Source organism: Trichechus manatus, unplaced genomic scaffold (genome assembly GCF_000243295.1).
Source record: "Trichechus manatus latirostris isolate Lorelei unplaced genomic scaffold, TriManLat1.0 scaffold00182, whole genome shotgun sequence".
Taxonomy (NCBI): domain Eukaryota; kingdom Metazoa; phylum Chordata; class Mammalia; order Sirenia; family Trichechidae; genus Trichechus; species Trichechus manatus.
Genome location: NW_004444118.1, coordinates 4,110,849 through 4,134,372, shown reverse-complemented (window position 1 = coordinate 4,134,372; position 23,524 = coordinate 4,110,849). Strand labels below are relative to the sequence as shown.

Here is a 23,524-nt window from a genome sequence, read left to right as displayed (position 1 = left end):
TTCCCCATGTCCATTCAACCAGCTCCTAACCCTCTCTGCCTTCCCATCTCACCTCCAGACAGAAGCTGCCCATTTAGTCTCTTGTATCTACTTGAACTAAGAGGCACACTCCTCACAAGTATCACTTTATGTCCCACAGTCCAGTCCAATCCCTGTCTGAAGAGTTGGCCTCGGAAATTTGAAAACCCACCTTAATTAGTTTTTTAAAAAGCTAAAAACACTAAAAGTAGCATCAACATTCTTTATATATAAAAAGCCCTTTCAAATCAACAAGAAGAAAAAATCTCTACACAAAATTAAAATATATGAATAAATAATTCACAAAATAAATAGAATGGCCAATAAACATCTAAAAATATATGTATGCAACCTTCAAAAGAAAAAAAATCTAAATCTGTTGATAGAAAGGGCTTACTAGAATCCAGGCTGATTGATAAGAAAGGACACATATTTAAAAATATTGATAAAATTTTAGAGCTCTATGAAGAAGGAAAGTTTTTAGGCAAAAAGAATAAATTACCTACAAAAGAAAAAGATCAGAGTATATTTAAACATTAAATTTCAACAATGAAACCTAAAAGGTAGTAAACTGAAGCCAGACTCTTACAATCTAAGAATCCTATCTCAGCCAAGACATTATTCTCCCTTAAGGAGAAAGAAAAATATATGAGGGTAGCTATCACTCACAAATCCCATCCAAGAAAAGATACTAACATATGACTAAGAACCCAGACCTCAAGATACGGGAAAATGAAGATGAGGAGTAAACAGTGGTAGGTAATCAACCTTGCAATATGTTGTTGTTGTTAGGTGCTCTCGAGTTGGTTCCAACTCAAAGTGATCCTATGTACAACAGAACAAAATGCTGTGGGGTTTTGTGCCACCCTCACAATCGTTGCTATGTTATTTGCATAAAAATACAGTATTTATAATATTGATGTAGGTCTATAAATCACATTTACATGTGAAAGACAATGTGTTTTTTCAACTAAGTAAAAAGACTGATACCTATATATGAATATACACTAGACAAGTTGTAATACTCGTTTCTATACTAGAAAGATACCCGGAATTATTCTTACCTAGTGAGCAGTTGCTTTGCATCCTCCCATCTGTTGAACAACGTAACATGGTGCCAACCACACGGCCTCCCACAACAATGACACGTACATCCCGCCCATGGGACTCTTTAACATACTTCTGGAAGAGGTATGGAGCTTCATGGCGAATAAGATGGCTTAGATCAGCCAAATGATGCTTATCTCGAGCCAAGAAAACAGCTTTGCCTTATGATTGAAAAAGAATAAAAAATACGTTAAGTCATCAAACTGTGGGCAGTTGATATCTATTATCTGTATCTTCTTTTGAGTCCCAGACAATCTGCTTCTTCAGAACCTACTGCACTTTATTTTTTTTTTAAGTTTTCTTTGTTGGAATTGTTTAATCAAAGTAACACACAGTTACAATAACCAGTGAAGCAATGCAAAAATGTATAAAGACAAAGTTAATAATCTCCTTTCACTACTCCCTCCACTCCAAACTCTTACAGTAATATTTCAGTATATGTTGTGAAGTAGCGGGTCTAGATTTGTATTCCTCTAGAGGTTAGCCAATAATGTTAGCTTCATGTATTAGCAAAACCTTTTCCCTTTGAGTTAAAACTTATGTGTTATATATTATATTAGTAGTATACTGATATATTGTAATTAGTATATAAAACATAGCAATATGTTATTATATACCTGGATTTATTTCTGGATTCTCTGGATTCACTGTTCTACTTAATCTATTGCTGTGCCAATGGTTATAGCTGTTTTTAAAATATGGTTTTAAATTCTTTGGCATTCCTCTCATCAAGGGGGTGAGGAAGGATTTATGTTCCTTCCCCTTGAATCTAGAAAGGCCTGTGACTGCTTCAACCACAGAGCAGAAGTGACTCTATATGCCTTGTGAGGCTAGGTCATAAAAGGCCATGGGCTTCTGCTCTGTTCAAACCCAGCTGAACCTCATCCAGCCATTTCTGCTAAACATGTGCTGACCTTCGATTTATAAATCTTTTTTTTATAATTTACACTTTTTATGCCTTAAGAAATCCTTCATAATCTGAGATCATTAAGACATTTCTATATGCTGCCTTCAAAAGTTCTTTATTACCCCCAGATACCCTTTAACTCAGTACTGAAGTCATTCCTGAGGTTCAACCTTCAGCCAAAGATTAGACAGGTCTATAGGGCCAACAATAACACATGTGAAAGATGTGCTTCACAGTTCAATCATGTGTATGAGACTAATGGGCACAACACTCCAAAAGCAAAGATGAGAAGTCAGGAAGCGGCAGGAAAACTGGACGAATGGAAACAGGGAACCTGGGGTGGAGAAGGGTAGAGTGTTGACACATAGTGGGGATGGCACAAAACAATTTTTGTATTAACTGTTTAATGAGAAACTAACCTGCTCTGTAAACTTTCGCCTAAATCATAATAACAAATAAATAAGCTCTCATATTTGAAGAAAAACAGTTTAACATTTATAACAATATAGATACAATAATGTACTGTCAAACCTTAACAGAGCCCTTCATTTACTTCTGAAAATTTGTATAATTTAAGAATAAAATATATCCTATGGAGCACAATAAAATAAAGTTCTATAACTTTACCTCACATACTTAAGTCTACGATTTTATAATGAATTTTTATCTGTAATGTGAGGGAGGGGTATATCTTTTTTTTTTCTTCAAAAAGATAACCAAATCTCTCAGCACCACTGGTGATCTATATATACCTAGTCATGCATAAAAGCATGTGGTCTAATAATATGGCTTTATACAAATTTTTAGTAACTAACAAGGGGAAAATCAATCTACTTTTTCTCAGGAGGGTCTTGATCATTCTTGGCACTTGCTATTCCATATAAATTTTAGAATCATCAAAATCCCTTGCTGAGATTTTTTTAATTGAAACTGTATTCAATCTACAAATCAATTTAAGGAGATGACATCCATTCCTGTGTTATCAAATTTGGTAGATACTAGTGATGTGTAGCTATTTAAATATAAATTATTTAAAATCAAATAAAATTTAAAATTCTGTTCCTCAGTTGCACTAGCCATGTTTCAAGTGCTCAACGGCCACCTCATTGATTAGTGAAGAATATAACATATCCATCCCTGCATGAAGTTCTAGTGGACAGCTTTAAAAACAGTGAGCCAGTCAACTCATGAATATGGTAAATCTCCTTTTTAAGATCTTCTTCAATATCTTTCAATAATAATAAAGTTTTATAATTTTTTCCATATAGGTCTCATCTTTTAGTAGGTTCATTCCTAGTTACTTTACAGATTTTAAATAACTCTTTAAAATTTTTATTTTCTAATTGCTTATTTTTCATATACAGATATGTAATTTATTAGTATGTACTGATTTTATGTCCAGGAAGCTTGCTAAAACTTATTAAGTGCTAAAAATTTATGTCAATTATTTTGTGTACCTTATAAACCCAATACATAATTTAAAAATAAAAACTAGAAGGGAGACGACTGAAGTTTGTAACTGAAGGTCCTGTATTGTTCAGAGGTAAAGGTACTAACTTGAAACTCAGTCTAAGTTAAGTATGCATGTGAAAATTCCTAGGATAACCACTAAACAAACAGAAATAGCTTCTAGCCAAACTGAACAATCGACAACAGCCTTCTATAAATCTGAGGTACCATGTACCTACAACTTTCCTCTAATATTCTTCAGAATCTGTTTCAAAAGCTATAATTACTTAACAATTGACAATAAGAAAACAATTTAGTCAATAATCACAAGCAAGTAGAAAAATTCAAATAACTGCATTGATATGATAAAGAAAAAATTCTTGAGTAATTTCAAAATCACATGCCATAGCAACAACTCATACACACCTCTATGACCCCGTGTATTCTTCACTACCATTGGGAACTCCAATACTTCTGCTTCATCAATCATTTTAGCAAAATTTTCATGGCCACCTGGTAAAAAAAACAAATTTAGGAAGAACAGCAACAGAGCTGTTTTATGAAAAATTTTATCTACATTAAAGATAGCAGTAGAACAAGGCAATAATTAGAAGGAAGTAGAAGGTAAGAACCTGATGATCAAATCTGTTTTTCTTGGAGAAAATAAAAAACATAAGCTGAAGGTACAATTAATACCATTTTAAAACAAACCCACCTTTTAAAATAAATAACAGTTGTCTTAAACTATACATATTCTGATATCCTTTCAGGTAACAAAGCTTCCTGATGCTGTAACATTTTTCATTTTTTTAATCTTTTATTCCTTGACCACCCAAATAACAGAAGTACCTGGTCAGATTAAGAAACTCAATAGTCAGCCAGTAAAGAAAGCTGAAGACATGGTGCACGCACATACACCATTCTCTTTGCTTACCAATTTTCTTTATTTCAATTATTAATCAGAGTTCTTTCTACACCTAGCTACTCAGTGTTAAGTCTTTCTTCTTACTGTTTTTATTTCTCAGGAACAAACAATACAATAGCAAGATTATCACAAAAATGGATTATAGTTGTAAAAAAATCCACATAATGCTAGAAAAATTAAGCCAGGAAAAAGTTCACTGAACAACCACAACATTATAAATCTGCAGCTTAGATAAATTAAGGTGATTCAGCTCCAATTTTTAAACCCCAAATTTTTAACCTTTACTCCTTTCCATGTCTTCAAATCAAAACTGTAGAATGATTACCTAACCTATAATATCTCAAAAGTATCAGGAAGACAGAATTCTCAATTCATTCAAAATAACTTTTTCTCTTCTTGTGCAGCTTGCTAAAAATGGTAACTGTATCCACACGTGCTGTACAGACATGGTGAATTCCCTTCTTCTTTAAAGTCTTAAAAATAAGAAGAGGTCAGGGATTTCTTTGTAAAGCCTCATAAAATATTCAAACATTCTACTGGACATTCATTTGGAGAAATACCTTTATGGGAAAACTCTGTACTGATTTACAGTAAGTCTCCTCTTCTCCAAACTTGAATTGGAAGGGCAGGAAATACGTTAGCATGTTGTTTATAATAGTGCTACTCAAAGTGTGGTTCTGTAACCTGTGCTTTTTTCCTACTTGGTTGTTATTGATATGTGACTCAATAAATATAAAAAGTAAGTACAAGAAGCCTGCTTAACAATTTGGCACTGCTGTGACATTTTAATTATATTTTACAAGAATAAAGAGTTCTTTCATGTTCATAAATTTCCTTATATCAAATAATGTATTGGTTTAGTATGGCTTTCAAAATTATCAGTGCTCTACAACTTCAGACATCTTATTAGTGAACTCACCATAAGAGAAAGTATCTGGCAGAGGAACACCATGGCCAGCCAACTCCTGAAATGTCCAGAACTTATTAACACAATTCAGGATGGCCTGAGGTCGGTTCATCAATCGACATCCCATCTTCTCTAGATGGCGCAAAACAGTGATGTCACTATCACTCTGTACCCAAGGGGTTGGTACTCTCACTACCACCACCTGGGGGTAGGCAGTGATTAGTTCTCCATTAATCCGTAGACCTAGAATGTATAAAAATGAAGTAAAAACCATTAGAAGGGAATATACAATAGAATAGAGGAAAAGAAACATACCAAAGTGGCGGGGAGGGTGTCTGTTAACATTTGATTGTGATGGAGAGACACTCCTTAGAAAAATCCCTGCACTGGTTCAGTAAATTATGATACATGTCAATACAATGAAATACTCAATAACTAATAAAAAGAAAGTCATAAATCTCTATGTTTAGATGTGAAAAAAGTACAGACACATGATGAGTTTTTAAAAACAGCAACAGAATAAATTTTACTAGTGTTTAGATATTCACAGAAAATGTCTGAAAGGATAGACAATATAACCAGCTTTCTCTGACTTTGACTAAACAGGATGGCAGGAAGAGGCAGGTTTCTAGAACTTCTGTCCAATAACATTCTATTCAGGGAAGCCCCAAATACTGAAGGAACAAGTTATTTATGAGTTGTTCCCTTAAAACTTATTTTCATCAAAAAGTAGTACATACACACACATTATTCTACTATAAAGATAAATGAAGTCCTGATACATGCTACAGTGTGGATGAACTCTGAAAACATCATGCTGAGAGAAATAAGTCAGTCACAAAAGGACAAACATTGTATGATCCTATTTATATATTTAGAATAGGAAAATGTACAGAGACCAAAGTCTATTAGTGGTTTGGTTACCAGACATGGAAAGGAGGGAGGAAAAAAGGGAGTCACTGCTTGGGGGGCACTGAGCTTCTATTAAAGGTGACAGAAAAAATTGGAAACATAATGGTGATGGTTACACAACATGATGAAAGTAATTAATGTCACTGAAATGTAGATGTAAAAAATCTTGAAATGGCAATTTTTTTGTTATCATATACTCATCATAATAAAAATAAAATTTAAAAATAGTACATACTAGTTTAAAACATTCAAATACAAAAATATTCACTTCACATTCAACACTCTATGTACTCAATGTTAATAGTACGTGTTTTCACCGTTATCTAAGTAGAAAAATGTAATTTTTTAGAAACTTGAGATTTTATGTATTTATTTTATATTATTTTATATAACTTTCTCTCTTCACTTAAAATTATACCATGGACCCCTTTCTATATCCATACATATACAGCTTTCTCTTTTTTTTTTTTTTGAGTGGACTGAATGGAATTACATTTTACAGATATACCATATGATCGATCCCTCACAGACAACATTCATTCAATAAATACTATACAATTACTATGTATCAGATTCGTTTTTAAATGCTGGGAATAAATTAGTACATAAATAAGGCCCTTGCCCTCAAGGAGCTTTCATTCTACTGGGAGAGACAGATACTGTAAGTATTAATTTTTATGGTCTTAGCCTAATACAGCAGAAGTTACGATACTGGAGAGATGAGTTAGGGCTAAAACCTTTATGGCAGAGGTAGAGTTAATAGCAGTTAGGGCATAAACCTTGAGGAAAGGAAGAGAAAGAGAAAGGACTTTTCTGCTGTAAAATGTAGCAGGAGTCAAGTCACAGGGGCAAGAACAACCATTAGAACAATGTGTGCCTTAACTGTAAGTTCTATTGAGAAGTATAAAAAATAACACTGGTCAGGTAAGTGTCAGATATGGAAAGCCACAAATTCTAGGCTAAAAAGTTTATATCTGTTCTGATTAAGAGAACTAAAGGCATGTGTTGAATACTGCCTGCTGAAGCTCCACATAATCCCCATTTTTTAACCCTTCCTCTGAATAGCAGGGCCACGTTCCCCTACCAGGAGGGTTCCATTTGAGAATCCACCAATGACAATTACACAAAATTTTGAAGGTGAAAGAGAAGCAGAAGTTATTATTCTCCAGGAGGAGTTGTGGGCAGGTAGGTGGCTGTCAGTAGACAGGTGACATGAGGGTCTGTCACTGGCTTCCAGGCATTCTCCTCACATTCATTCAATTTGCTGCTACAGGCTTAAATCTTAAGATCATCTGCCGGACCTTTTTGCAATCCTCCACTTCCTGATTTCTTGGGCTTTAGCAGTGGCTTGCCTGAATATGCAAATTCAAGAACTTTTTTTTTTTAATTGAAAAAAATCTAATAATACCATTGGGGGTTAAAAGTTTTTAAGACTAGGATATAGAGGATGCAGAGTTGAAAATGGAAGTCAGTTTGGGACAGAAGGTGTTGAGTTTGGATCTAGATACGAAATATTTTCACGGTCAAAGTAGAATACTCTCTAACAGGTGAAGTATGGATGGAAAAATAGAAAGAAATAGAGAAAGATAGGGAGATAGAGTTCCTACTGGTGGTATAGCACATGTACGTATGCATCTATGTACTGGAATCAGCAGAGAAGTAATAGCTAACAAAATACGGATATAGGGGCTGAAAGAATAAAGCAAAAAGTGGAGAAACCTAAGATGTGGATTTGACAGATCTCAATAAGGGACAGGAGAGGGGAGCAAAGCCTAAGGAAAAAAAACAGGAAAAAAAAAAAAACCTAGGAAAATCTAGTATTAGGCAGTATTATGAAAAATAGTAAAATTCATCATGATTGGGCATGAATGATCAAATTCTTTAACTGAAAGAGAAAACAAAAGGACTGTTTTGAGAAAAACTTGAATGATCAGGAATAGAGAGCCTTAAGATAACATTTGACCATTACTGTACTATCCTCTCATTACACTAAACTAGAGACAGCTTATGCTCCTTTTAGGAAGGTGGATAATGCAAGGGTACTGTTCTAACTCTGTAGCCCTGGTGGCGCAGTGGTCAAGAGCCCCAGTGAGCTATGGCTGCTAACCAAAAGGTTGGCAGTTTGAATCTACCAGCCATTCCTTGGAAACCCTATGGAGCAGTTCTACTCCATCCTATAGGGTCGCTATGAGTTGGAACTGACTCGATGGCAACATTTTCTTCTACTCTGAGTTCACACCACCAGTATGAAACGCCTATCTGCTAGCACCTAAAAATGGGAGTACTCTACCCAAAGCACAGTCAGATCAGCAAACAAAAACCAAACCTGTTGCCATCAAGTCGATTCGGACTCATATAGACCCTACAGGACAGAGTCGAACTGTCCCATAGGGTTTCCAAGGCTGTAAACCTTTATGGTAGTAGACTGTCACATCTTTCTCCCACATAGCAGCTGGTGGATTCAAACTGCCGACCTTTCAGTTAGCAACCCAGCGCTTAACCACTGCACAACCAGGGCTCCACAGTACACCATATATGGGTATTATTGAGGATGAAAAAGAAATTCAATGTCTCTTGTATGAGACATTGTATGAGGCAGAACTCAATCTACAAGATTAGGTTGTGTCTTGAGTCAATCTCTTTTGAGATATAAAAGAGAGAAATGAGCACAGAGAAAAGGGTCCTCCTACCATCAAGAAAGCAGCGCCAGGAAAAGAGCGTGTCCTTTGGACTCGGTGTTCTGTACTGAGAAGCTCCTAGACCAGAGGAAGATTGATGGCAAGGACCTTCCCCCAGAGCTGACAGAGAGAGAAGGCTTCCCTGGAGCTTGCACCCTGAATTCAGACTTCTAGCTTCCTAAACTGTGAGAGAATAGAATTCTCTTTGTTAAAGCCATCCACTTGTGGTATTTCTGTTACAGCAGCACTAGATAACTAAGATACCCCCAAGGAGCAAGGCAGCTACAGTGGGCTTCCAGGCCCACGGAGAGAAAGCTGAGCACCTTTGGGCAGGAGGCTTCCTGGTGGAGTGAGGTACCTCTGGGTACTTCTCAGCAGAGCTAAAGAACTTTGTAAAACTTGCCCGAGCAGGGCAGAGGCCAGTGTCAAGAGGAGTTCATCCTGAGGCGGGCTGAGATGAGCCCATCCTGAGGGAACCAAGAGAAGCCCATCTTGAGAGGGCCGAGAGGAACCCATCCTCAGGGAGCATATACAGCAGAAAGAAGGGCCTGCTTGCTTGCACGGCCAAGAGGAGCTGAGAGAACTGTCCTGCACTGAAGGAAGGGATGTGCTCTCCACTTTGGGGGAGCATTCCAGGCTGTCTACATGCTTCCTGATCATGATCCTGAGTTGTAGCCTGCTGATACTGATCCCAAGTTGTACCTGTTACTTCCCTAATCAACTCTGTAATTGTGAGTATGGTCGGTGAATTCTGTGTGGTCACTGCAACGAGTTATCAAACCCAGCAGAGAAGTAGAGAGTGCCAGGGGAAGGACAGCCGGTGTCAGAACTGATAAAAAGGTTGAAGAGTGGAAGTATGTCTGCCCTCCATCTTATATCAGCCTTAGGCTGATGTTGATCTTGATTCTCTCTCCTCCTGAAGTTAGACGAGGTCTGATGTCACGTTATTTTTACAGTATGATCAAGCCAATAATGAGTAAAACTTACAACAGCAATTTTTGTTTTAATTTTCTAGAATAAAAAAAAATATTACGTATTAAAAGTTTGCTGCTGTTGCCGAGAATGAGAAGGTGTTAAGGGCTTGTTATTCTCCAACTTGAAAAATTCCTTTGAGATTTTTAACAATCTCCCTACTCATAATGAAGAGGGGAAGGGAGAGGCTTATTTTTACTGACACTCTTTATGTAGCCTACCCTAAGCCTTTGCTTTTTGAAAATAAGAGTTTGGCTGCATGGTAAGTACTGGTGTTTTCTCCTCAGGAAACAAAGAACACACAGTAGATAGGCTCTTCGTTACTATCATTTAATTTTCCTTCAAAACTCGCATTTTTCAGAGGTTTTTTCAGGACTTCTTCAATCTTTCCAAAGCTTACAGAATTTTAAATGAAAATTTCAAGTGAAGTGCTGTTTGTACACAATTAAAAATGATACAATCTCTGTGCCAAAAATCAAATAAGTACTCAAAGACTAATGGAGATGTGTTAAAAGAACATAGTAATCAGCCAAGAGGGGCTCCCACTAGCCAAATTTGAGATGATATGACCATCAAAAAGAATTAACTGATTATACAGTGAATACACAAAAGTCCATGAATGCCACCACTGGAGGGGACAATTATATAGCTCCCTACTCTGTCAGAGGTTCGAATTCACCAGGTGCTCCTTGGAAACCCTATGGGGCAGTTCTACTCTGTCCTACAGGGTTGCTGAGTCAGAATCGACTCGATGGCACCTGACAACAACTACTCTTAAAAAAAAAAAAAAAAAAAAGGTAAATGAAGAGGAAAAATTACATTTACCCTACCTTTTTAGAAGGAACTATAGGTCATCAAAAGGACACCTGGTGGCACAGTGGTTAAGCACTCAGCTAACCAAAAGGTTGGCGGTTTGAACCCACTAGCCACTCTGCAGGAGAAAAGATGTGGCAGTCTGTTTCCATAAAGATTACAGCTTTGGAAACCCTATGGGGCAGTTCTACTCTGTCCTACAGGACTGCTATGAGTCGGAATTGACTCAACTGCAATGGGTTTGGTTTTAGATTTGGATAGTTCATCAAAGGAGCCCTGGTGGCACAGTGGTTAAGTACTCAGCTGCTAACCAAAAGGTAGGTGGTCTGAACCCACCATGCACTCCACAGGAGAATGATGTGGCAGTCTGCAACCTTCAAGATTACAGCCTTGGAAACCCTATGGGGCAGTTCTACTCTGTCCTATATGGTCACTATGAGTTGGAATCAACTCAACAGCAACAGGTTTTTTATATTTCATCACCAGTAGGGAACAATCTTCTTTAAAGAAAGATGCCAACTAATAAACACAGAAAGAATAATAAAGTTACAAAAATCACCATTTTGCAAACTCAAATGAATAACTAGGCAAGGATCATCAATGATGTTAAAAGCATTAAGAAAATGTTGATGGCTATACGTGTATAGTGCCAAAATATCACAGATTATTTGCTAAACCAAACAGAAAAACAGATTTTTTTTAAACAGAGAGACCCTGCAGGCACCACCTTAACCACTGATCAGGCTTAACACCGCTAATAATGGCATAGTCTGTCATTTTGTGCCTCCTGGTTAGATGCAATATGAAGTATATACCATCTTCTTGGGCACCATTTTTTGCCCAAAATCTGTAACCTGGATCTAATCATGCCAATTTAAAGAAAACTTCAGGAGGCAGATATCACAAAGAAATGATGAGAGAAATCCAGAAAGTGAGACATTCTTAAGACAACTGTTCTGAACACTTCAAAAAGTCGTTGATTTTGAAGAAATAAAGATGGGGAGATTGTTCTAGATTTAAAAAGATATAACCTCCAAATTCAAAGCATAAACCAAATCCTAATTTTAAAATAACTGAAAGATATTTAGAAAATCTGATTCTACAGCATATACTGGATGACATTAGTAAATACTAGATGATATTAGGGAGTTACTAATTTTCTTCAGTGTGCTAATGTTACTGGATTTCAAAGGACAGTGTCATTTTTTTAGCTACACATATTAAAGTATTTAGGGGTGAAGTGATATAAAGATGGCTACTAACTTTGAAAAGTTAACTCCTCTCAGAGTATCTACTTATGTATGTATATGTGTAGTTTATACACATCAAAAGAAAGATATAAAGAACTAAGACAAAAGGTTATTACTGAACACAATCTAGGTAACAAGTATGTAAAAACCAAATCCACTGCTATCAAGTTAATTCTGACTCATAGAGACCCTACAGGACGAAGCAGAACTGCCCCCACAGGATTTCCAAGGCTGTAATCTTTATGGGAGCAGACATCACATCTTTCTCCCAAGGAGTGGCTGATGGGTTCCAACTGCCAGCCTTTTGGTTAGCAGCCAAGCGTTTAACCACTACACCACCAGGGCTCCTTAACAAGCATATAGCTGATCATAATTCTATTTGCTTAAAATTTTTAATAAATTATGGGGGTTGGGGTAGGGTGGACAAAAGAATCAAGATATCACATCAAATTCCTGAGTATTATCTAAAGAAAACTGATGCTGGTCATTTCAGTTTTTATAGTTTCTCATCCTTTCTATCATCAACTTAAACTAAAAGTCCATTTACTGTTCCTCCACTTCCCCATTTCCCCTTGCCAGTGTTACTATTCCATTATAATTATTTACATTAGTTCATCTTGAAGACAGAGAGAGGAAAGACTGACTAAAAGTTAAAACAATTTAATAAAGGTAATAATCAGAACCACATCTAGGACTAGAATTCTAATACATTCTTTCTCAAACTGTAAGATCTAGATGGAAAAAAATAAAAGGGCAGTGTAAGAGATTCACAGCTTCTTCTGAGTTGCCTACTCCGAGTTAAATTCACATAACAAAAATTCAGTTGTTTTGCTCCAGAAAACCGACTCATTATTTAACTGACAAAGCTATTTAATTCACCATCAACAATGGTATTTCATGCATGTAAATCCTCAAGAATCAAATCCCAAAAATGAGAATTCTGAATGTTTTAAGACACTCGAATCATTATAAATCTATTTTCTAAATGATCTGCTCCAGAACATTTATAACAAATAAAAATTGCAACAAAAGGGTTTGAGTCACACAGAACTAATGCCTCCCATAAATGTCAATCTGTCTTTATGTGCATCTTACATATCAGACTGTTCCCTTAGACTTTTTTTTTTTAAATCAGTGGTCTTTTCCCCTCCTACCAGGTCCTAAACTAATCAAAGACAAAGGAGGAAAAGTAATTACCTAAACTTTGAAGAGGACAATTAACAGTAAGAATTTATGGCATAATTCTGAAGAGTTACATAAAACATCACAAAAATCTTTTTAAGGCTAGTTAACAACTCTTATAACTACCAATTATGAAACATCAAAAATAATGGTAAGATTATATTCTTATGCCTTTCACATCTGCTTAGCTGCTTCCTAACAATACTTTGTGTTCCACAAGTATATCCCCTTTTAACATCCTCAGTAATCCTTTCCCCTCTAATTTCTTAATATCTTGTTTCCAAGTCTTATCTAGCTATTAATCCCAGGTAGAGACAACATTTTTAATCTTCAAAGGCATGTTCTTTTGGGAACGACAAGGAATCAAAAGAATTCCTTCTCCAGATCCCTCATCAGCAGTACAGAAACAAAAGGAAGGTTGCTCTAACAGCTCACCTTATTATCATTGAGCACTGTTGCACTGCAGCTGACAGTCATGTGGGTTTTTTAAAAAAAAAAAAGAGAGAGAGAAAGAGAAGAGGATAATAGAAAGCAAGCAAACAAGCAATCAGATTATGGCTACTCCATTTTAAAAGCATCTTTTATTCAAGGTAATATGACCAGCCAGCTTCTTTTATAAATACATTCGAACACTGCATGTTTGAATATTCTCTTTCATTTTTCTACACCTAGATAGTAAAATAAAAATTGACTCAGGAGAAATACTTCATGAAACAGAAACTGGTAACCAGACAAAATAACCTTAAGAGTCTCATCCATTCATATATCCATTTTTTTATTTTATTCATTCAAAAACTTTGTTGAAGACCTATCTTAAGGTACAACGAGCCTTAGAATATAAAGTCCTAGGTCCTTCTGAGAAATACTGAGGATGACAGGAAAAAAACAAATTCATGTAAAGTTATTTAGTAAGTGATTAGAACATAGTAAAAGCTTAATAATTGTTAGAGCATCAACTGCTCTCAGCTCATAATGGTAGGGTGAGGTAGGCTGATGACACAAGTAGTAACGATTACTGACAATACAACTTGAGAACTAGTTTCTTTATCCCCTCTCCAATCAAACGCATCTGGTGTATTCGATATTTAACACATGAAAAGTTGATTATTAGAAAGAAATAGTTCTATTTTGCTAACTTAGCATAAAAATCTTGCTTTTATGAAGTTTTTCCCCTCTTGCTATCCTAATATGATTTAGAAATAAAAAAGCTGAAATACTATATCCACACTAATCATTACCCTTTGCTCTGGCATTCTTAACCGAAATGGTAAAGAAAAGCTAAACAGACTATAAATGCGAAAATGTACAATTTAAGTCACTACTTAAAAATTAATGGTAGCCATAAATTAATGGTAGTCTTCCAGGAACAGATAAGGGTAGAGGAGAGGGAGGAAACAAAGCTTCTTTTTAATGTAAGCAAAGAAGGTGTAGTCCCTCCGTCCACTTTCAAAAATGATACATTTCTATACACAAATGTTTGTATCAATCTATTCATATCCAACTTTTGGCAATCAAGAGCAACTTAACACACTTCATGGTAGCTAAAGCTTTCTGAATACAGCTACATATTTTTAAAAAACTATGGAGGGTGGAGCCAACATGGCACTATACACAGAAGCACCATGCCGTCCCTCTGCAGCAAAGATCCCAAAACTAAGTAAAACAGATACAAACGTCACTCCTGGAACCCTAAGCATCAAATGAAGGGATAAAAATCTAGATCAAGCACCAAATGGAAGAAAAAACTCATAAGAGAACAGAGAATGAAGAGAGCTACAGAGTGGAGGTCCCCTGCCAGCTAACACGTCACAGGTTTGCCATTTTGGAGCATGGCCAGTAACAACCCTAGACATGGAGTAAGGGAACTTCACAGAGCTGCCAACAGGAGACAGAGCGCCCAGTAACCAGAAAAATATGCTTTCCCACCTCTCACCCTTCTGCCCTATATGCTGCCTCTAAAGCTTTCCAATGGGCCATGGCCACTTGGTCAGAAAGCCTACACCTAACTGTCACCCCAGGTCTGCCCTGCCCCCACCGGCCAGCATCCTCAGTGCCATTTTTTTCTCCCTTTCACCTAGCCCTCTGCACTACATCCTCCTCACCCTGACGGGCCAGGCGAGAGACGCCAGGTCGCCGCTACCCTAGTTCCACCCTGCCCAACAGCCAGTTCCCTCAGCACCATTTTTTTTTTCTCTTCTCTTTCCTGTCCTTCCTTTTCTTTCTCCCGCTCGCCTAGCCCCATGCACCACTGCCTATGCCCCTTCTCGACAGGCCGTTCCTCATCGCTCAGCTAGAAAGCCACTGGCATATGGCCTCCCCGGGTCATCCCCATCCCCACCAGCCGTCTCCTGCCCCACTGCCTTTTTTTTTTTTTTTTGCTTTCAATTTTTCTCTATTCTTTCTTTTCTTTCTCCCTCCCACCTAGCTCTGCACATCACATTCCCTCCCTATCAGCCAGCCCGTGGTTCTGTCCTGCCCCCATTGGCTGTCTCCTGCCAAGTCTCTTCTTTTTTCTCTCTCCTTCCTTTTCTTTCTCCCTCCCACCTAGACCCATGCATCGCCTCTGTCCCTTTCTGACGGGCCTTGCCATGCTGTGTCACTTGGCGAGAGAGGTATCAGCTCGCCCTGACCCCAGTCCAAACCACCCACACCAGCCAGCTCCTCAGCACCATTTTTTCTCTCGCTTTCCTTTTCGTCCTTTTCTTTCTCCCTCCTACCAAGCCACATGTGCCATCTCTGCCCCTTCCCAAAAAGCTGCACTGCGCTGCCCAGCGAGACAGGCACCAGGTTGACGCCACCCTGGTTCTGCTCTGCCCTCAACGGCCGGTTCCCTCAGTGCCATATTTTCTTTCTTGTTCTCTTTTTCCCTTTGTTTTCTTTCTCCTGCCCACCTACCCTGTGCAGTGCCTCCACACCACCTCAATGGGCTGTGCCATACCGCTTAGCGGGTCTGTCCAGGCCCTATCTGCTGGCTCTGGACACTTCATATTTCATTTATTTATTTTTTGCTTTCATTTCTCTCTTCATTTCTTTCTCCCTCCCACTTAGCTCTGCACATCACTTCACCTACCTTCCAGTCGGCCCCTGGGTCTAACCCGCCCATACTGGCCAGCTCCCTCAGCGCCATTTTCTTTTTTACTTTTCTTCTTCTTCTTTCTTCCTCCCACGTAGCCCAGTGTGCCACCACTACTGCTTTCCAATGGGCTGCACTGCACCACTTCAGAAGAGAGACACCAGCTTGCCGTAACCCCTGGCCTGCACCACTCCCACCAGCCGGCTCACTCAGTGCCATTTTGTTTTTTTTCTTTCTCTCTCTCCTCTCTCCCTCCCACCTAGCTCCACACACCACATCCTCTCCCTTCCAACCAGCAATTAGATCCGCCCCACTCTTACTTGCTGGTCCCTACCACACTGCAAAAAAAAATTTTTTTAAACTTTTTTCTTCTCTGTCTCTTCCTTTTCTTTCTCCCTCAGACCTGGCAGAGTACACCACATCCTTAGAACAAATTTTTGAAAGCAGAATTGCTGAGTCAGGGTATAAATAGTTTCATAGAATTCTTTTGGTAAGTTTTACTAAATTGACTTCCAGAAAGGTTGTATAATTTATATTCCCACTGCCAGGAAATTAGTACTAGATCCCACTGTGCTGCTGGCTCAAAAGTCACCAGCCCACCACTGCCAGGGGTCTGCCGTGCCCTCACTGCACCACCACTTATTTTACTTTTTTCTTTTAAATCTTATTTCTTTTTTTTTCCTACCTCTAACCTAACCTCATACACCATTTTCCCCCCTTTCAAGATGGCCTCCAAGACTGCCCAGGCCCCATCAGCCAGTTACTTTTTCTTTACCCTTTTTCTCTTACCCCCCACCTAGCGGCATACGCCACTACCCCCTTCCCATAGGCCCCCAATGTGCCACTGCAGCTAGACCACCCCAGTGCTCAGGCCAGCCACCACACCAGGCCCGAACTGCCACCCTGCCAGTTCAAAATGGTGGGAAGTGAGCCCACCATCACTCCCCATCTGACACCCCCGCCTATCTGGCCAAGGGCTGGGAAAGCTCCCACACTGCTAGATCAACATCAAGAGACAGAGAGTGCCCACCCAGTCCACTCTCAGTCACCTCATCAAACCAGCATACAGCAAAGCAGGCTTGCCCTGCCTGTTGCTGCCCTGCCCACATGGACAAGGTGGTGAGAATGATCGTACCCACAGATGAGTAAGCAGCAAAACATGTCTGGCCCACTCACCTTGACATATCAAAATAGAAAAAAAAAAGCAGGACAAAACAAAAAAAAATACAATCGATAAATAAGGAAAATAATAGCTTAATGTCTTGGAGACATCAAACAAAACATAAAGCAGGACAAGATGGCTCCAGCAAATGAATAAAGAAAAACTAAAGAATCAGATGACCTTCTAGCAGTAGAAAAGGCAGAACTACCTGATATGGAATTCAAAAGACGCTAATAATTAGGACTCTCCAAGACTTGAGGAAAGAGAGATCGAAGAAAACACAGATAAAACTAACGAAAACATCAATAATCCAATTAAAAAATGGGCAAAGGAAATGAACAGACACATCACCAAGGAAGACATAAAAGCAGCCAACGGACACATGAGGAAATACTTGTGATCACTAGATCACTAGCCATTAGAAAAATGCAAATCAAAACCACAATGACATACCATCTCACCCAGGCATTACCAGCACGAATAAAAAAACAGGAAATAACAAATGTTGGCGAGGCTGCAGGGAGACTAAAAGTTTTATGCACTGCTGCTGTAAATGCAAAATGAAGCAACTATTTTGGAAAACGGTATGGCGCTTCCTTAGAAAGCTAGAAATAGAAATACCATATGATCCAGCAATCCCATGCCTAGGAATATATCCTAGAGACATGAGTCATCATACAAACAGACACATGCACACCCATGATTACTGCAGCATTGTTCACAATAGCAAAAAGATGAAGACAACGTAGATGCTCATCAAAAGATGAATGGATGAACAAACTATGGTACATACATACAATGGAATACTATGCAACAATAAAAAACAATGAATCCGTGAAGCATCTCATAACATGGATGAATCTGGAGGGCATTATGCTGAGTAAAGTAAGTCAATCACAAAAGGATAAATATTGCATGAGACCACTATTATAAAAACTCATGAAAAAGGTTTACACACAAAAAGAAACAATCTTTGATGGTTATGAGGGAGGAGAAGGGTGGGGATGGAAAAATACTAAATACACAATAGGTAAGTGGTAAATCAGGTGAAGGGTAAGACAGTACACAATACTGGGGAAGCCAGCACAACTTGTACAAGGCAAGCTCATGGAAACTCCACAGACCCATCCAAACTCCCTAAGGGACTGAAATGCTGGGGACCATGGTCTCGGGGTACATCTGGCTCAACTGGCACAACATAGTTTATAAAGAAAATGTTATACATTCTACTTTGGTGAGTTGCATCTGGGGTCTTAAAAGCCTGTGAGTGACCATCTAAGATACTCCACTGGTCTCAACCCATCGGGAGCAAGGGAGAATGAAGATAACTAAAGAAACAAGGGAAAGATTAGTCCAAAGGACTAATGGAGCACAACTACCATGGCCTCCATCAGACTGAGTGAAGCACAACTGGTTGGTGTCCACCTACCACCACTGACTGCTCTGACAGGGATCACAACAGAGGGTTCTGGACAGAGCTGGAGAAAAAAGTAGGACAAAATTCTAACTCACACACACAAAAAAGACTACACTTACTGGCCTGACAGAGACTGGAGAACCACCAAAATTATGGCCCCTGGACACCCTTTTAGGTCAGTAATGAAGTCGCTCCTGAGGTTCACCCTTCAACCACAGATTAGACAGGTCATGTCTTAGGCTGGGTTCTCTAGAGAAGCAAAACCAGTAAAGCGTATAAATATACAAACAGAGAGAGATTTTTATCAAGGAAACAGCTCACATGATTGTAGAAGCTAGAACATCTCAAGTCTGTCGATCAGGGTAGACGCCTCTCCCAAGTCATGCAGCTGCACAAGATGGCGAGCCCTAGATCGGCAGGTCAGACAGCAGGGCTCCCGCTCACAGGCTGTGAAGGTTCACTAATTCCAAGATCAGCAGGCAAGACCACGAAGTTTTTCCTGATTCATGTACCTCCAGGGGCTGGCGAACCCAAGATTGGCAGGTCAGAGAACAGGGCTCCGCTCAGACGCTGTGAACATCGACGAATCCCAAGTTCGGCAGATAAGCTGACAGCTCAAGTACATGTACATACCTCCTTAAACCATATATAATCTCTGAATAAAGACAATTAGAAAGTCATACTTGCACCTAACATGGTACAACTAACATGCGTACAATAGAAAACGCACTGGCCCCGTTTATATCTTTTATTTTATAGGTGAAGGAAACAAAAATATTTGATGCAGAAATGCTCATAACAATTAGAGTCCTCGTGTCTGCAACTGGTCACGTGGCTGTAAATGGTATTTAGAACTACCTTCTTCCACCACCCATTCCATATTCCCTTTGCCCTCAGCAAGCACCTCGGCTGGTCCTGGTTCTTTGCCCAGTGGGGTGACCCAAAACTTCCTTCCTGAAGGGTATGAATCATTACTCAGAATTAGGTTGGAATTAGGTTGCTGTACTTTTCCATTGACTTTAATCACAGGGCATGGTAGTACTAAGAGACACCCTAAGGAATCTCCTGCATTCCAGACATACTCTTCTTTACCTCAATTATATAATATCAATCTGATTTCATCTTTGTAATCAGGATCAATCACACCAACCAGTATGCTAACTCCCTTCTTTGCCTGTTGATCCAGAGGCATAAGGAGCCTAAAGTGGCCAGGTGGCATTCTTAACTTTCAGTTCAATGGAATCAGTGATTTGTCTCCAGGTGGTAGGATTCCTCCCTTTACAACTAAGACCTCTAGGCCTGCACAGCATAAGGTTAAGGGGACAGGAAGCAAAAACCTTGCAAGTGGGTCACCAGGGGTAATAGTGACTGGTACCACTCCCATTTCCACCCCTTGATTCCTGGACCCATGAATCCTGGCTATGGGAGAAACAACACTATATATTGGATGCTGGTTTAGAGCATATACAGCCTCCTGGAGAACATTGCCCCAACCCTGAAAGGTACTGCCACCTAGCTGGCGCCGTAATTGTGTCTTTAGAAGGCCATTTCATCGTTCTATCAAGTCAGCTGCTTCAGGATGATGGGGAACATGGTAAGGCCAGTGAATCCATGAGCACGGGCCCACTGCTGCACTTCATTTGCTGTGAAGTGAGTCCCTTGATCCGAGGCAATGCTGTGTGGGATACCATGACAGTGGACAAGGCATTCTGTAAGTCCACGGATGACAGTTTTGGCAGAAGCACTGACTGCAGGGAAGGCAAATCCATATCCAGAGTAACTGTCTATTCCAATAAGGACAAAACACTGCCCTTTCCATGATGGAAGTGGTCCAACATAATTAACTTGCTATCAGGTTGCTGACTGATCACCTCGAGGGATGGAGCCATATCGAGGACTCAGTGCTGGTCTCTGCTGCTGGCAGACTGGGCACTCAGCAGTGGCTGTAGCTAAGTGAGCCTTTATGAGTGGAAGTCCATGCTGCTGGCCCATATATAGCCTCCATCCCTGCCACTGTAGCCACTTTGTTCATGAGACCATTGAGCAATGACGGAAGTAGCTGGAGAAAGAGGAATGACTGGTTTCCACAGACCGCGTCATCCTATCCAATTGATTGTTAAAACACTCCTCTGCTGAGGTCGCCCTTTGGTAAGCATTCACATGAGACACAAATATCTTCACTTCTTTGGTCCATTCAGAGAGGTCTATCCACATACCTCTTCTCCATAAATCCTTGTCTCCAATTTTCCAATTATGTTCCTTCCAAGTCCCTGATCATCCAGCCAGACCACTGGCAACAGTCCATGAATCAGTATGTAATCACACATCTGGCCATTTCTCCTTCCAAGCAAAGTGAACAACCAGGTACACTGCTCCAAGTTCTGCACGTTGAGAGGATTTCCCTTCACCACAGTCCTTCAGGGAGGTCCCAGAAAGGGGCTGTAGTGCTACTGCAGTCCACTTTCAAGCAGTGTCTGCATATCACCCAGAATCAATTGTAAACCGGGCATGAGTTTTCTCTTCTTCGGTCAACTGATCATAAGGAACTCCCCACGAGGCCATTAAGTGCAGACTGGGAGATGGAAGGTAATGTTACAGGAGTGGAAACCATGGGCATCTGGACCACTATCTCATGCAACTTACTTGTGCCTTCGGGTCCTGCTCGGGCCCAATCTCGAATATACACTTCCATTTAATGATGGAGTGCTGCTATGCATGTCCAACTTTATGACTCTGTGGGTCAGACAACACCCAGTTCATGATGGGCAGCTCAGGCCACATGGTGACTTGGTATCCCATGGTTAAGCGTTCAGTCTCTACTAAGGCCCAGTAACAAGTCAAAAGTTGTTTTTCAAAAGGTGAGTATTTATCTGCAGAGGATGGCAGAGCTTTGCTCCAAAATCCTAACGGTCTGCACTGTGATTCAGCAATAAGGGCCTGCCAAAGACTCCAAACAACATCTCTATCTGCCATTGACACTTCAAGCACCATTGGATCAGCTGGATCATATGGTCCAAGTGGAAAAGCAGCTTGCACAGCAGCCTGAACCTGTTTCAGAGCCTTCTCTTGTTCTGATCCCCACTGAAAACTAGCAGCTTTTCGAGTCACTTGATAAATAGGCTGGAGTAGCACACCCAAATGAGGAATATGCTGCCTCCAAAATCCTAAGAGGCCCACTAGGCGTTGTGCCTCCTTTTTAGTTGTGGGAACAGCCAGATGCAATAACTTATTCTTCACTTTAGAAGGAATGTCTCAACATGCCCCACACCACTGGACCCCTACAAATTTCACTGAAGTAGAAGGTGCCAGAATTTTTGTGGGATTAATTTCCTACCCTCTAGCACACAAATGTTTTACCAGTAAGTACAGTCATTGACACTTCTTCCTTACTAGGTCCAATCAGCATAATGTCATCAATGTAATGGACCACTGTGACGTCTGGTGGAAGGGAAAGGTGATCAAGGTCCCTGCAGACTAAATTACGACATAGGGCTGGAGAGTTGATATAGCCCTGAGGTAGGCAAGTGAGGGTGTATTGCTGGCCTTGCCAGCTGAAGGCAAACTGCTTCTGGTGGCCTTTTGAAACAGGTATGGAGAAAGAGGCATTAGCCAGATCAATAGCTGCATATCAGGTACCACGAGATGTATTAATTTGCTCAAGCAGCGAAACTCCCTCTGGAACAGCAGCTGCAATTGGAGTCACCACCTGGTTAAGTTTTTGATAATCTACTGTCATTCTCCAAGATCCATCTGTTTTTTGCACAGGCCAAACAGGCAAGCTGAATGCATCCTTCAAGTCCTTGATGGTGGCAGTAATCTCTGCAACTCCTCCAGGAATGTGGTACTGCTTTTGGTTTACTATTTTCCTAAGTAGGGGCAGTTCTAATGGCTTCCACTTGGCTTTTCCTACCATAACAGCCCTTACTCTATTTGTCAGGGATCCATGGTGGGGGTTCTGCCAGTTGCTGAGTATATCTATTCCAATTATGCATTCTGGAACTGGGGAAATTACTACAGGATGGGTTCGGGGATGCACTGGACCTACTGTGAGACGGACATGAGCCAAGACTCCATTAATAAACTGACCTCCATATGCCCCTGCTCTGACTGGTGGGCCACAGTGATGTTTTGGGTCTCCTGGAATTACTGTCAGTGCAGAGCCAGTATCCAGTAATCCCTTAAGTCTGATTTATTCCTTTTCCCCAATGAACAGTCACTCTCGTTAAGAGGCCCTAGATGCCTTTTGGGGGAAAGCTGGGAGAAAGATAAACAGTAAAAATTTTTGGAAGTGTATTAGAGTCCCTCCTCAAGGGAATCTGGCCTCCCCTTCATTCAAGGGGTTACGGGTCATCAAACTCAAATTTAGGAACTGACTGAGGGACCATGAGTCTCTATTCTGGTGATGTGAGTTAGACTGCTCTTCACCTGATCTAGAATTCATCCATTTGTTCATATTAAGTAAATATCTAGTAAACTTCCTAACTATTTCAATCCTAGGGACACCACTGCTGTGTAGCCAATGCCATAAATCTGTATGAGTCAGACTATTCTGATTACTGCTTTGACTTCTCTGTCCATTACTGTAACCACACTCACCCTGTCTTTGTTGATTGAGTGCAGCCACTTGGCCCCTACTACCTGGGGTCCAATCAGCCTCATTGTAGTTAGGTGTCTTAATTCAGTTAGGGCAGTTCCCACTGTCAAATCTGACTTACATAAAACAGCAATCACAGCAGTCTTCAAGGATGCTGG

The 23,524-nt window shown here is 39.8% G+C and overlaps 1 protein-coding gene across 5 annotated transcripts in view; it reads right to left on the bottom strand.

The window, feature by feature from the left end:
* Positions 1-23,524, bottom strand: part of RIMKLB (ribosomal modification protein rimK like family member B) — a 78,047-nt gene that overhangs the window by 13,631 nt on the left and 40,892 nt on the right. For all 5 annotated transcript variants that reach the window (XR_001121542.2, XR_002825751.1, XM_004387254.1 and 2 more), the window contains exons 3-5: positions 5,326-5,556; positions 3,908-3,994; positions 1,083-1,286 (exon numbers count right to left, since the gene is read on the bottom strand). Coding sequence is in view for 3 of the 5 variants with exons in the window: in XM_004387254.1 (XP_004387311.1) it covers positions 1,083-1,286; positions 3,908-3,994; positions 5,326-5,556 (522 nt within the window). In the remaining 2 variants the exon portion in view is untranslated. The remainder of the gene's footprint in view (positions 1-1,082; positions 1,287-3,907; positions 3,995-5,325; positions 5,557-23,524) is intronic.